Source organism: Salmo salar, chromosome 03 (assembly GCF_965601325.2).
Source record: "Salmo salar chromosome 03, fSalSal1, whole genome shotgun sequence".
Taxonomy (NCBI): Eukaryota; Metazoa; Chordata; class Actinopteri; order Salmoniformes; family Salmonidae; genus Salmo; species Salmo salar.
In genome coordinates this window covers 59,421,868-59,438,423 of record NC_138293.1, presented here as the reverse complement: position 1 = coordinate 59,438,423, position 16,556 = coordinate 59,421,868, and the positions used below count along the sequence as shown (strand labels likewise).

Below are 16,556 nucleotides of genomic sequence, written 5' to 3'. Positions count from 1 at the left end.
GATGAAACTCTGCAGTCTTTTTGAAACCATTTTTCTAAGAGTGTAGGGGACTATCTTGTCCCCACAGATGGTCATCAGAGTAAGATTGATGAGGTGACATTCAATTCTGATTACCTTCACTTTTTTAATGCTTTTATAGCACAATAGTTCTCAATTTTCTAATGACAATGATAAAAGAAATCCAAACTAAAAAGATGGGTCAAAACAACTTAGCATAGCAACTGTAACAACTAACTTAGTTAAAAAAAAAAAACGGTTTTACATAGGAACCTATACTCATGCATAATATAACTAGGCTAATGTGTTCTAACATAGCTAAAAACAAGCATATAAAACCTAAGTTTCTTCCACTTTGCCACCTCTCTGTATTTACGACCAGTGATGGAAAAAGTACCCAGTTGTCATACTTGAGTAAAAGTAAAGATACTGTACCTTAATAGAAAATGACTCAAGTAAAAGTGAAAGTCACCCAGTAAATACTATTTGAGCAAAAGTATAAAAGTATTTGGTTTTAGATATACTTAAGTGTCAAAAGTAAATGTAATTGCCAAAATATTCTTAAGTATCAAAAGTAAAAGTATAAATTATTTTAATTCCTTATATTAAGCAAATCAGACGGCACCATTTTCTTTTCTTTTTTTCAATTTACAGATAGCCAGGGGAACACTCCAACACTCGGACATCATTTTCATACAAAGCATTTGTGTTTAGTGAGTCCGCCAGATCAGAGGCAGTAGGGATGACCATGGATATTCTCTTGATAAGTGTGTAAACTGGACAATTTTCCTGTCCTGCTAAGCATTCAAAATGTAACGAGTACTTTTGGGTGTCAGTGAAACTGTATGGAGTAAAAATAACATTATTTTCTTTAGGAATGTATTGAAGTAAAAGTAAAAGTTGTCAAAAATATAAATGGTCAAGAACAGATACTGCAATCTACAGTAGTACTTTAAAGTATTTTTGTTGAAGTACTTTACACCACTGTTTACGAATGATTTTAAAATGAATGAGGTGGCAGACTGGAGAGAGGTGGGGTGCATAGGGGACTTTCTGGAGACTTCGCCCACCATGCAGGGTGTTTGTGGGGACTTTGGCCGCATTAGATTTTTATTACCGCAATGTCCATGTCTGGTACACTGACACACCTCAGTGAGATAAGAGCCGAGTGGGTAGACTGGAAACGAGGGAAGAATGAACAGACGGGTAGAGGTAGAGGAACTCTGACGCACAGACAGACATATTACATAAAGCCCTGGTCAATCTAGTGTGGGCAGACTGGTTGGGGTGAAGGTTGGGTATGCGAAGCACCCGTGTCTTTGCCAACGGTTCAAAGCACCGCTGTGTTAATGTTATTTCCCCTGGCTCCTGTTCATCAGTACTGTACGAATGGACCAAGCACCTGTCTAGAGAATGACTGAGTGGTGGTTGTCCCAAAGAAGTAAACTATATCTGGACAGTAAAGGCCCCACACTTAAATGGTTAAGCCATATTCCATGCAGGTTGAGTTTCATAAGGTTATTTCAATGGGTTGACCACATTTCGATAACATCTTGACTAACTTCTGATGAAAAAATGACATGTATGATCTTTCAGCTGTATGCCATGTAAAATCTTGTTGATGGCTTTATATGAATATACAATCCATACTGCAATAGGACTCTAAGGTGAGGACATAGCTGCGTGAAGAAGGGGGTGCTGAGGGTAATGCACCCCCTGATCATTTCCATTCAGAAAGTATTCAGACCCCATGACTTTTTCGACATTTTGTTATGTTACAGCCTTATTCTAAAATTTCTTAAATGAATTTTTTTCCTCATCAATCTACACACAATACCCCTTAACAAAAAAAAATAAATACAGTTTTTAGACATTTTTGCAAATGTTTCCATTGATCATCCTTGAGATGTTTCTACAACTTGATTGGAGTCCATCTGTGGTAAATTCAACTGATTGGAAATTATTTGGAAAGGCACACACCTGTCTATATAAGGTCCCACAGTTGACAGTGCATGTCAGAGCAAAAACCAAGCCATGAGGTTGAAGGAATTGTCCGTAAAGCTCAGAAAAAGGATTGTGTCGAGGCACAGATCTGGGAAATTCTGCAGCATTGAAGGTCCTCAAGAACATAGTGGCCTCCATCATTCTTAAATTGAAGGAATTTGGAACCACCAAGCCTCTTCCTAGAGCTGGCCGCCCGGCCAAACTGAGCAATCGGGGTAGAAGAGCATTGGTCAAAGAGGTGACCAAGAACCCAATGGTCACTCTGACAGAGCTCTAGAGTTCCTCTGTGGAGATGGGAGAACCTTCCAGAAGGACAACCATCTCTGCAGCACTCCACCAATCAGGCCTTTATGGTAGATTTGCCAGACAGAACCACTCCTCAGTAAAAAGACACATGGTAGACCGCTTGGAGTTTGACCAAAAGGCACCTAAAGGACACTCAGATCATGAGAAACACGATTCAAATCAAATCAAATTTTATTAGTCACATGCGCCAAATCAACAGTTGTAGACCTTACAGTGAAATGCTTACTTACGAACCACTAACCAACAATGGAGTTTAAAAACAATACCAATAAGAATAAGAAATAAAAGTAACATGTAATTAAAGAGCAGCAGTGAAATAACAATAGTGAGACTATACAAGGTACCAGTACAGAGTCAATGTGCGGGGGCATCGGTTAGTCTAGGTAATTGAGGTAATATGTACATGTAGGTAGAGTTATTAAAGTGACTATGTGTAGATGATGGCAACAGAGAGTAGCAGTGGTGTCAAAGGGGGGGGGGGGGTGCATATAGTCTGGTTAGCCATTTGACGAGATGTTCAGGAGTCTTATGGCTTGGGGGTAGAAGCTGTTTAGAAGCCTCTTGGACCTAGACTTGGCGCTCTGGTACAGCTTGCTGTGCGGAAGCAGAGAGAACAGTCTATGACTAGGGTGGCTGGAGTCTTTGACAATTTTTAGGGCCTTCCTCTGACACCGCCTGGTATAGAGGTCCTGGATGGCAGGAAGCTTGGCCCCAGTGATGTACTGGGCCATATGCACTACCCTCTGTAGTGCCTTGGAGCAGAGGCTGAGCAGTTGCCATACCAGGCAGTGATGCAAATAGTCAGGATGCTCTCGATGGTGCAGCTGTAGAACCTTTTGAGGATCTGAGGACTCATGCCAAATCTTTTCAGTCTCCTGAGTTTTATAGGTTTTATAGGTTTTGTTGTACCCTCTTCACGACTGTCTTGGTGTGCTTGGACCATGTTAGTTTGTTGGTGATGTGGAGGCGTGCTCGGTCCTCTTTTTCCTGTTGTCCACAATCATGTACTTTGTCTTGATCACATTGAGGGAGAGGTTGTTGTCCTGGTACCACACAGCCAGGTCTCTGACCTCCTCCCTATAGGCTGTCTCGTTGGTGTTGGTGATCAGTACCACTGTTGTGTCATCGGCAAACTTAATGATGGTGTTGGAGTCATGCCTGGCCGTGCAGTTACTAGTGAACAGGGAGTACAGGAGGGGACTGAGCACGCACCGCTGAGGGGCCCCTGTGTTGAGGATCAGTGTGGCGGTGGTGTTGTTACCTACCCTTACCACCTGGTGGCGGCCCGTCAGGAAGTCCAGGATCCAGTTGCAGAGGGAGGTGTTTAGTCCCAGGGTCCTTAGCTTATTGATGAGCTTTGAGGGCACTATGGTGTTGAAAGCTGAGCTGTAGTCAATGAATAGCATTCTCGCATAGGTGTTCCTTTTGTCCAGGTGGGAAAGGGCAGTGTGGAGTGCAATAGAGATTGCCTCATCTGTGGATCTGTTAGGGTGGTATGCAAATTGGAGTGGGTCTAGGGTTTCTGGGATAATGTTGATGTGAGCTATGACTAGCCTTTCAAAGCACTTCATGGTTACAGACGTGAGTGCTACGGGTCGGTAGTCATTTCGGTAGGTACCTTAGTGTTCTTGGATACAGGGATTATGGTGGTCTGCTTGAAACATGTTGGTATTACAGACTCAGACAGGGAGAGGTTGAAAATGTCAGTGAAGACACTTGCCAGTTGGTCAGCTCATGCTCGCAGTACACGTCCTGGTAATCCATCTGGCCCTGCGGCCTTGTGAACGTTGACCTGTTTACAGGTCTTACTCACATCGACTGCGGAGAGCGTGATCACACAGTCTTCCGGAACAACTGGTGCTCTCATGCATGGTTCAGTGTTATTTGCCTCGAAGCGAGCATAGAAGTAGTTTAGCTCGTCTGGTAGGCTCGTGTCACTGGGCAGCTCTCGGCTGTGCTTCCCTTTGTAGTCTGTAATCCGACGAGTGTCAGAGCCGGTGTAGTACGATTCGATCTTAGTCCCGTATTGACTCTTTGCCTGTTTGATGGTTCGTCTGAGGGCATAGCGGGATTTCTTATAAGCTTCCGGGTTAGATTCACTGGTCTGATGAAACCAAGATTAAGCTCTTTAGCCTGAATGCCAAGCGTCACGTCTGGAGGAAACCTGGCACCATCCCTACAGTGAAGCATGGTGGTGGCAGCATCATGCTGTGGGGATATTTTTCAGTGGCAGGGACTGGGAGACTAGTCAGGATCGAGGTAAAGATAAACAGAGCAAAGTACAGGGAGATCCTTGATGAAAACCTGCTCCAGAGTGCTCAGGACTTCAGACTGGGGTGAAGGTTCACTTTCCAACAGGACAATGACCCAAAGCACACAGCCAAAACAATGGAAGAGTGGCTTCGGGACAAGTCTCTGAATGTCCTTGAGTGGCCCAGCCAGAGCCCAGACTTGAACCCGATCGAACATCTCTGGAGAGACCTGAAAATAGCTGTGCAGTGATGCTCCCCATCCAACTTGACAGAGCTTGAGAGGATATGCAGAGAAGAATGGTGAAACTCCCCAAATGCAGGTGTGCCAAGCTTGTAGCGTCATACTCAATTAGATTCGAGGCTGTAATCGCTACTAAATGGTGCTTCAACATAGTACTGAGTAAAGGGTCTGAATGCTTATGTAAATGTGATATTTCAGGTTTTTATTTCTTATAAATGATCTAGAATGTCTTAAAACCTGTTTTTACTTTGTCGTTATGGGGCATTGTGTGTAGATTGTTGAGGGGGAAAAAAGTTTTAATCCATTTTAGAATAAGGCTGTAACGTAACAAAATGTGTAAAAAGTCAAGGGGTCTGAATAATTTCCAAATTATTCTTTTTGTATTTTTGTCATTTTTATATTGTTTTTCTGCACAAAATTTGTGAACTAAGCCATTATTATTCCTGTATTAGCAGAAAAAAATGCTCCTCAGCACCCATTAAGGTTAGGGTTTGTCACGGCCGTCGTAGTGAGTAGACCAAAATGCAGCGGGTATGTGAATGCTCATATTTACTTTTTTTAGAACACTACACAAAAACAAGAAAACAAAAAACGAACAACAGCTAAACAGTTTTGCAGGCTAAAATACAGCAGTGCAAAAACAACTTCCCACAAAAGACAGGTGGAAAAAGGGCTACCTAAGTATGGCTCCCAATCAGCAACAACGATGTACAGCTGTTCCTGATTGAGAGCCATACCAGGCCAACACAAAGAAATACACAACATAGAAAGAACATAGAAATACAAAACATAGACCAATACCCAAAACCCCCCGACAACACAAAACAAACACACCCCTGCCACGCCCTGACCAAACTACAATAACAAATAACCCCTTAAACTGGTCAGGACGTGACAGTACCACCCCCCCCCCCCCCCCGAAAGGTGCAGACCCCGGACGCACCTGAAACAAAAATGAACAAAACAATAACCCACAACAAAACAAATCCCAAAACTACAGGGGAGGGAAGGGAGGTTGGCCACCGTCACCGATGGTTCTTGTGCAACATCCCCCCTCCCCAATCCTCCTACCACGGAGGTGGCTCAGGCTCCGGCCTTAGTCCCCAACCTAACCTGTCCACCCCCGCTGAAGGCTCAGGGCTAAGGTGCGTCGCTGGAGACCTCGGGCTGATGCGCATCGCTGAAGACGTCGGGCTGATGCGCGTCGCTGGAGACCTTGGGCTGATGCGCGACTCTGGAAGCTCCGGACTGGAGGGCGACTCTGGAAGCTCCGGACTGGAGGGCGACTCTGGAAGCTCCGGACTGGAGGGCGACTCTGGAAGCTCCGGACTGGAGGGCGACTCTGGAAGCTCCGGACTGGAGGGCGACTCTGGCTGTGCCGGTTCCGGACTGGAGGGCGACAATGGCTGCGCCGGTTCCGGACTGGAGGGCGACTCTGGCTGCGCCGGTTCCGGACTGGAGGGCCGTCTCTGTCGGCTCCGGACTGTGGGCCGTCTCTGTCGGCTCCGGACTGTGGGCCATCTTTGCAGGCTCCGGACTGTAGGACATGTGTGGCTTATTTATGTTCAAAAAAATAATAATTACGGAAATTACGGTACTATTATTTGTACAGAGTGCGTCTCCTTCCTGAGCGGTATGACGGCTGCGTGGTCCCATGGTGTTTATGCTTGCGTACTATTGTTTGTATAGCTGAATGTGGTACCTTCAGGTGTTTGGAAATTGCTCCCAAGGATGAACCAGACTTGTGGAGGTCTACAATAATTTTTCTGAGGTTTTGGCTGATTTCTTTTGATTTTCCCATGATGTCAAGCAAAGAGGCACTGAGTTTGAAGGTAGGCCATGAAATACATCCACAGGTACACCTCCAATTGACTCAAATGATGTCAGAAGCTTCTAAAGCCATGACATCATTTTCTGGAATTTACCAAGCTGTTTAAAAGGTACAGTCAACTTAGTGTATGTAAACTTCTGACCCACTGGAATTGTGATACAGTGAATTAAAAGTGAAATAATCTGTCTGTAAACAATTGTTGGAAAAATTACTTGTGTCATGCACAAAGTAGATGTCTTAACCGACTTGCTGAACCTACAGTTTGTTAAGAAGAAATTTGTGGAGTGGTTGAAAAACACGTTTTAATGACTCCAACCTAAGTGTATGTAAACTTCAGACTTCAACTGTACCTTCAAATCCTTTGTACAATTTTTTTTTCTTTTGGAAAAGTTTTATTGTTACATTTCCTTTAAAAACAGCTCATATATATTTTTGTACATCATTTTATACACATAAAATGGGCATAAAATGATAAAACACAGCATATGAATATTACATGTAAATTTGTTAAAAAGTTAAAAACATCCATGAATAAATGTACTTTTCTTTGTAAAAACATAAATTCTGTAAAAGCCATTTAAAATGTGTACAAATGATTTAACAAAAGTAAAACATTTTAAGACATGAAAACATGTAAAAAAAAGTCACTTTGTTAAAAAGCTGTCTTCGGTCCTTTGTACAGGAGCGGGGTGAGTCCTTATCAAACTCATCTCCTCCTGCTCTTCCGAATCAATTCCCGTCCCGTCCTTGAGGGCCCAGAGGAGATCCCTCCCCTAGGCGCATCGCCCTATGTATCGCAGCGCTGTCAGACCGTGGCCGCCGGGACCTTGGGTGTTGTGGGGGACACTTCGCTTGGGGTCGAGGCCTCCTTTCTTCTGTACCACCCCAGGGCTTCCATGGCTACCATGGCCACTGCCTGGGGGGTGGTCTCTACTCGTTTCTCTACCAGCAGGTTACGGGAGGACCACAGTGCTTCCTTCAGACACGTGAAGGTGGGCCAGAGCTTGGTGAAGGCCTTCGGGGAATAGGCCTTCGGCCCACCCCATACAGCATGAGCTGGGGCGTTAGGTCCTCCCCTGCTGGCACACACGGGGAGATCAGGGGACCTGCTTCCTTCCACAGGTTCCTGGCGGCTCTGCACTCCCAGAGCAAGTGCCTCACCGACTCCTCTTGGCCGCAGCCTGGTCGGGGACACACGGATATCCTCGCTATGCCCCGTGAGTGCATAACGGCCCTGACCGGGAGGATCTCGTGGGCGACCATCCAGGACAGGTCCCGGTACCGATTCAGGAGAGCAGGATGGGCCACGTTACGCCAAACCGTTATAGGCTCGCCTATAGTAAACCCACGCACTGGGCACACTGTTTCCCGCTCCTGCACAAGAGAGAGAAGAGAGCGGTGTTTAGCTAAAACCGTGACTGCTTCTTTTTCCAGTTTAAAATGTCTTAAAAACTTCTGGAGCTGGGCGTAGTGTTTAGGGAGCAGGAAAGAGACTGGGGCTCGCAGGTAGACTGGGATCAGCCTCAGGGTTCTGAGATATGATCCCAGCCAGAACCGTGCGAGGGCCAAGGTCTTGTTGTTGACCGGGGAGGTGGCAAGAGTGAGATGTAACGCTGTATAGCGGCTGCCCAGGAACAAGTAGAGGTCAGGCAAGCCTTTCCCGCCCTTGGACCTGGACCTCTTGACCACCTCCCTCCTCAGCCTCTCCCACTTGCTTCTCCACAGGAAGTAAATCCTTTTTACAATTGTGTTATTCAAAAGTTATGCCAATTGATGCTGCAATGATACATCTACCTCTCCATTCTTATCTCTATCAAAAGATAACAGCTATGTCAGAGATGAGAGGATTAATCCCTTTTTGTCTGTAAAGAGATTGTGTAGCTTAATTGGTAGTGTTAGGGTTGAACTGGCTATTTGTTTGCATAACCTATATAATATACTGGGGAAGCTATGCTACAATATTAAGTATATAAACTACGGATAAGTCAGCTGCTGAAGACAAGAACTACACCCGGCAACAGGAAGTGCGTTACGAGGCTGGGACCAGCCTGCACGCCGACGATAGGATGAGCAAGTTCAAACCACGCTCATCCTCGCTCTGACAGGCCAGCAATGAGCAGGAACTATCTCTGTCAGAGTATATAAGGGAGAACAAAAGGATGTGACGCTCTCTTCTCTGTCTGCCCTGCATGGTGATACAGGGAGACCGTATATACGAACATCATATTTTCCATTTGTACTATCATTCTATTTACTTAAAGATGAATTAAATAATCATTGCAAAACTAAGTTGCATGGTTTGTTTATATCCTAATACCAGATTCGATTGACGCAACCCGACAATTGGTGACCCCGACGTGATTCTGGTAGAAGGACTTCGCTGGAATTTGTCCGGCCGATTGGCCATCGCTGTCGTCGGACGGTGTGTTTCACAAATCCTGACCGGTCAAACAAAAAGGTAAGCAGACACCTATTGTGAATAACTAAAGTTCTGCATATTGGACTTATCCAAATTTATTTTGTGAGACACCTGTTTGATGTAAGTGACTAAATTATGACATATAACTTAAAATTGATGAAGTATATAATTGAAAATGATATGTCTAATACGGTAAATGTGATTGTTGAAAACCAAGGTGAAATAAGAATATTGTCTTACCGGCAAGATCCGTAATTATAAAGATATTACGGTTAGGTTCGGGGAAATATTCAAAATATTGGCGTATTGTCTTACCGGCAAGGTCCGTAATCGAGACGTATTACGGCTGGGTTCGGAGAAATACATAAACTCTTAGGCAAGGTCCTGTAGGTCGTGAACGTACCACAGGCTAGGTTCTAAGGGTATAGGGAAATATTGGGAAAAATATTGTCTTACCGGCAAGGTCCATAATCATGAATGTATTGCGGTTAGGTTCGGAGAAATATTAAAATTTTTAGCATATTGTCTTACTGGCAAGGTCCGTAATCGAGACGTATTACGGCTGGGTTCGGAGAAATACATAAACTTTTAGGCAAGGTCCTGTGGGTCGTGAACGTACCACAGGCTAGGTTCTAAAAGTACAGGGAACTATTGGAATTGAATATTGTTCCACCGGCAAGATTCGTAACTTCGAGGGTACGGTTGGGTTCGGGAAATTTTAGATAAGAATACTGGGTGATCGGCAAGATTCGTAACTTCGAGGGTACGGTTGGGTTCAACGGAGTAATTCTTATGAAAGGAGGTGAGGTTGTAGGCGAGGTAAAAGAGGAATAATAAATTAGGAATTTAAAGGTAAGAGAATAATAGTATAATAAAAGTTTGAAGGTAAAATAATATGCTCAATTTAGGTGAAGAATAAAAGGAGATATTTAGCTGATTGAATTTATTAACAAAAAGGCATCAAAAGGTTTGGAGGAATATTTTAGGAAGGACGATAATTGTGGCTATTGTCAAGGCCCATACTACAGGTATGATTAGGTTTGAAAAATATAGGTTTTAAACGTTGAGTTATTGTGGGCTCTAATGGGGAGTTATCATTTGATTTGATGATTAATGTTTGACATTGCATAACACCGGTTTAGAATAATTAGATTGAGATAATTTGGATGATTATTAGATTTGATGTTTGATTTATATTGAATAACAACGGTTCCAAATAATTAGGTTGAAATAAGCACAGAATTTAACTAAATAGATTGAAACAATTTGGTTTAAATAAATAGGTTAACATACTTTAATAACGGACTGATTATCAAATTGGATAGAGATAAATACGAATATTATAAAGTAAAACAAAAACATGACTACCAGTGAAGAAGCGGAGAGAGTATTAAAGGCTCTAAAATCCACATTCGAAATCAATGGAGGGAAGGAATGGAAGAAAGAGGGAGAGCCACGAAAAGGAAAGCACAAGGAAGTGATGGAAAAAGCTAGGTTGAGGGAGCGCATAGGTTTGGCGATGCTGGAAAAACGTGGAAAGAAGGACAAGAAAAATAACAATTGAAACGATCCAGGCTCTATCCTGCCCTTCCCTTAACACCCCCGCCGTATGAAGTTCAAAAGATCATGGCTCCAGTTTTAGATGTGTCAGCAGCGGTCAGCTACCACAAACGCCCGGATAAAGAGGAAGGGGAGCAGTGGTGCAAGGTGAGCGATAGGAGAGAGGAGGTGGCTGCTCTACTTGAGACAGCAAAAGCGAAGAGAGACGGGGTGAACAACCTGAGCAGACTGGGAGCTGGCATTGAAAGCATGAGCCTAGTAGGAAGAAGCGAAAGTGGCAGCGTAGTATCAGATGACCTGATACAGTGGAAGGACCCTGAGACGACAGAGAGAGAGAGAGAGAGTGGAAGCTGAGAGACAAAGACGCAGAAAGTTGGAAGAAATGGAAGAGGAAGTGAAACAAGGAGAAGTACAGATAAGAATACTAGAAAAGACTGTGAGAACTTGACGAAGAGCAAGATCGAAGTGGCAGACCAGGCCACCTAGAAAGGGGCCACTGCATAGACATAGGAGGGAAAAAGAAGGAGAGACAGAGAACCCAAAGTTCTGTGTGGAACATTTGAAGGGGACATGTGGAACCCGGGGGATGCCCCAACATACGACATGAGAAGCAGGAGTCATGAAAGGATGACAATGGGGCTGTATCCGCTGAGGGATACACCCGGAGGTACAGCAGTGTATAAGCCATAGGCTCACCGGGATATACAGACCCTAATCGATAGCCTGCCTGCGCCTGAGGAGTCAGGGGATAGATGGGTAAAAGCATTTGAAAGTCGGACGGCGGCTGACATGGCCGCGGAAATGAACAGGTGTATGGGAGACCAAGAATACAGAGAAGTCATGACTGCTGCAGGACTAAGAGGAATGGTGGGAGCAGCTACCAGGTTTGATCAATACCGAGGACAAGCATGGGACGCTGTCAGGTGCAAATACCCGACCCAGCCAAGACCTCAGCTGATGCGGACACTGACACTGGAGGAAGAGGAGAGTGTGCCCGTATACATGAAAAAGGCAAGGGGCCTCTGGAGGCAGGCTTGGAATGAAGAACCAGGGAAAGACACCATGAAGCACTTATTCCTTGCTAACTGCATGCAAGGGTTGCCAGACCAGGTGCGGGTGGAATGTGAAAAGGTGGTGGGAATCACAGCTAAGAGTGTGCTGGAATTCACGGAGATCGCTCAACACCATGTTGAGCAATGGAGTGAGGGAGTGAGTGAGAGAGGCATATTTCTACCAAATTGAAAAAGGCCTGGAAATGTTGTGTTTGTTTTTAACTAGGGTTAGCAAATACCCATACACAACAAATCGTGTATAACTATTTGTTGGTATCTTTAAAATACTATGTTGGGATATGCTATTTCTTTTGGATTTGGTGAGATTTCCATTTGCTGTACACCTAGAAGACACGATATCTTAAAGGGGTACACACACACATATGGAATCTTAGAAGTTATACATACATGGAGCCGTTGACGTTTTGTTTTCTGAGTTTTAATTAAACACGTGAAGTCTTTGGATAAGGGAAATGTTCTGGGAACCTGAGATAAAATATGTAGAAAATGTTGAAGGTTTTTCTTTAATTGGTCTAATGTAGTAAGGAACATGGTTCTGAAAGGGTGGTATGACTTTTGACCTCTATCAGGGCTCCCCCCTGTGGTCTGATCAGCCACATTGAGAAGCCATTTGGATAGTGAATTTAAGGTCATTGGTGATATTGATTTTAAGGAAATTTGTAGAACTAATAATTATGATGGAGTTAAAGTTCTAAGACACAATTGATCATTTGAACCAATGAGAAGACAGAATGACGATAAGGGTATAATACATTTTCTTTGTGGAGTTGTTCAGATTAATAAGCAGGGGTATTTTTTACATTATCTAGATAAGTATTTTCCCTTAGGAAGTCAGCTGTGGTTGTAAGCAGTGTAAGAGATTTAACACAACAAGACTGTGGAATTGACATAACAGTATTATTATATTTTGTTGTGAATAAGTTTAATAATGGTAGACTTATGTCAACAGAACAGAGATATATGACATTTGTAGGTGATCCAGGATCATTGAAGGTAGCGAGATAAAATTAAGTAGATATGCAATATCTAGACAGGTTGATTTTTCTAAAAATTCAGAAGTGCAACAGGGGAGACTGTGAGACATTTAGTCAATATTTGGAAACAAACCATATTTGATACTGACAGTTATGAGAAAGAGCGACAGACAGATAGAAGGAAGGGCAGATGGAGAAGTCCTCCCCTGCACTGCTGAGACCTTGATGAGTTGGAAGTAGCAGGAGGAGAGCATAAGCCAGGAAGAGAAGATAAAAGTGACAGAAGAATTAGATAACGGTTAGTGAGTGAAGACCAGCATAGTTAAATTATAAACAGGTGAGGACAGAAATAACACTGGGACAGACAGAAAAGACATAATAGGAATAGAAGATAGGAAGATAATTTAGTTTGATTCGCTTAGTTAGGATATTAATTCATGGAGGGACTATCGGCTCCATTGGCATGTATTTTAGTTTTGATTTTAAGTTTATGTTTGGTAAATTCTCTAAGAAGAGATATGACTATTTACACAGACAAGCACATAGGCATTTAAAACCATACAAAGCAGCACAGATAAATCTTGAATAAGACAATTGACAGAGAATTGTTACAGGGTAACTAAGGATGAATGCCCCAGGGAGAGTTGGACATGTGGACAATGAAAGGGGGAAATCCTACAAGAGAAGGGCTGACATAAGGATAATTTACTGATCTTACCAAAGACATTGTTTAGATATGCAGCAAAATTGATACATGGCTTGAGCCATGTATAAATAGGGGGAGTATGGTAGAGCAGGCTATAGAACAGGTTAGGATATTACTTAAACAAAAACATTTTTGTAGAATTTCCATTCCAACATTTGGAAATGGACTTATTGAACTATTCCGAATTAAGGGGAAGAAGGGGTGTTTAAAAATAACAGATAAGTATAGCAAATGGGTAGAAGCGTTCCCAACTTACTTGGTGGACATGATTATGGTAGCTAGAATATAAGGACAAGATATTATCCCTAGAGTTGGTTTACTAGGATCTATCTCTTTAAATGATGGATGACATTTTAGCTAATCAGGTTGAACAAATAGAATGCCAGAGTTAGAGATACCGGAACAGGTAGACATAGAAGTTGAAGAAATACTAGCAGAGCACATGAGAAGACTGTTTGTTAACCAAACCCGTATGTCCAAGATTTGGTGTCCAACAGGTGAATTACAGGAGAAGGTGATTCACTCAATCCAACCAGGAGACTGGGTGTGGATCCAGTCCCCGAGGAGAAAAAACTGGAAGCAACACCGTTGGGAAGGCCCATACCAGGTTCTGTTAAACCACTGTCTTTGCCATTAGAAAAGCTGAAAGAGTCATTTGGGTCCACGTTACCCACTGCAAGAAGGTATGTACACATATGAGCACTGCTGATCACACACAGAGTTAGGAGAAGAACCGAGTACCAACAGGGTCCGGGGGCTACCTCCTTAACGAAGATTTCCTATCCCGACCGTTCATCACTGTGTGTGCTCCTAGAGGTGTGAGTATGGGGTGGTACCAAGCAGAGAGACTAAGGGCAGGAGAGGGTTGGCGGTTTTTGGGAAGAGTAGAAACTCTGAGCTGCATCATAATCTAATCTTTCTGATACATTCAGATCCACCACCTTCCGGTACTAATCATACGATACCGTTGTCATTGAGAAGAAGTAGAAGATAAACTATATAATACGCTGATGAGTGACTTGCAGAATAAGGAGTCAAAGAAGATCAAGATGTAGGATTTAAGGTAAACATTAAACAACTTCCTGGGAAAGCAGACAACTGTACAGGGACTGGGTGGGTCAGATTGAGGTACTCGGCCAACCCACCTAGGTTCACTTAAATTCCTGATGAGCACCAGTGTTATAGATGCAAGAATGGCACTGAGAACTTGGATGATTTTAATAGCTGGAAAGTAATTGTTAATGTGACTGACTTAGGTTTGAAAGATGAATAGAACATTCTTAACCTCACAGCACCTATAACTGATGTAGGGTAGGCTAGTACCAGCAAAGGACGCATACGACAGAAATTACCACAAAGGGTGGTTAGGAACTTGCGCCCGGGGTTATTGGTCCAACCAGTTCGAGTTAGTCATCAGAGGCCAGTTATAGGAGGCTAAAGTAGGCACAGGAGGAGCTTTGACCAGGATGGGAGTAGCTTTGTCTAGATGGATGCTATTGGCATCCTCAGGGAAGTTCCAGATGAATACTAAGCTATGAATCAAATATGTGAAGGCTTTAACACTACATTATTTTGGTGGTTGACAATAAATAGAAATGTGGATTGGATTAATGACATCTTTTATAATCAACAGAGATTCATGAATGAAACCGGGGATGCAGTAAAGAGGTTCTCTGACCAATTATCCGCCACCTCCCTCATGACCTGGTAAAATAGACTAACTCTCAATATGTTATTGGCAAAAGAGGATGGTGTAGGTAGAATGAGTAAGTTCATTGCTGTACGTACATTCCTGATAACACAGCTCATGTTTGGGAAATGGAAAAGTGTTGTAAGAACTGTATTATGGGCTGCTTTCACCTGTATGAGGTTTAATCACCAGAACTATAGGGAGATCGATAACGGAGCAGATGGTGAGATACAGACCGAGTCAAAGTTCACACCAGTGGGACGACAAATACCTACCGCCGAGCAAGGTGGAGGATTCATTTAATTATGAGGAACACATGTTAGATGAGACCATCTTTAGAGTTTCCTGAATTAGTTTGATTTTGTGTGACATTTCTGAATCCAATAAAAATAGATGTGTTATAATGTATGTGAAATATTTAGCCAATCGGGTGGATTGTAATGGAAATTATATGATTTTAAGCCCTACTGAGACTTGACAAGCTATCTGCTAAAACGAAGGGTGTAGCGGAGGTAGACGAGGGGAATTGGATGAATATCTTTTTTGGCAAGTACACAGCTATGGTGGTTACTAGATTTCTGACCCTAGTACTTGTGTTCCTATTATTGATATGTTGTGCTGCCTGTATAATCCCTTGCTTAAGAAAGTATTTTACAGATGTCAGAGCAACCGGAATGATGCCTTTGAAGGAATTGACCCCGGAGAACTCTGAATCCAGCTAAGGGCAAAAGATGGGTCTGTCCGAGGACGATCCTTGGTTTGCTGTTGAGGAAGTGGTTGAATAAAGCTTATCCACAGTATTCTCATATGTATTGAATGTAGTGGCAGGTGGATGTGAAGGTTTTAAGTACTGGGACAAAGTGTCTGTCCCACACATGTTAGGTGTAGCCACTGCCGCAAGAAGGTCTTCTTTTTATACGTTTTTTAAATAATATGTTCTGAATTTATCCTGTGTACTATTTGTCTTTCCTTATGTGAAGGTTTGAAGTTCCTGGGTGACTGGTAGTCAACCTAGTACAAGTGAGGTGTAGCCGGAAGGACGTGAGGGTTTTTATCTAATTATCTAATCATTAAAATGGAGATATACAAATTGTGTTGAGTGACACCCTAGGGGGTGTCAAAAGGGGGAATCCTAAGTTTCTCTGAAATTTGTTATTGGAGTATGTTCACACCCCAAGGGGTGTGAAAAGGGGGATCGTTAGGGTTGAACTGGCTATTTGTTTGCATAACCTATATAATATACCGGGGAAGCTATGCTACAATATTAAGTATATAAACTACGGATAAGTCAACTGCTGAAGACAAGAACTACACCCGGCAACAGGAAGTGCGTTACGAGGCTGGGACCAGCCTGCACGCCGACGATAGGATGAGCAAGTTTAAACCACGCTCATCCTCGCTCTGACAGGCCAGCAATGAGCGGGAACTATCTCTGTCAGAGTATATAAGGGAGAACAAAATGATGTGATGCTCTCTTCTCTGTCTGCCCTGCGTGGTGTTACA

The 16,556-nt window shown here is 43.2% G+C and overlaps 1 protein-coding gene across 1 annotated transcript in view; it reads left to right on the top strand.

Moving 5' to 3' along the window:
- The first annotated feature begins 10,692 nt into the window (after positions 1-10,692).
- Positions 10,693-16,556, top strand: part of LOC106600851 (beta-1,4 N-acetylgalactosaminyltransferase 2) — a 53,532-nt gene continuing 47,668 nt past the window's right edge. The window contains exon 1 of the mRNA XM_082973108.1: positions 10,693-10,757. Coding sequence (XP_082829234.1) covers positions 10,693-10,757 — 65 coding nt within the window. The remainder of the gene's footprint in view (positions 10,758-16,556) is intronic.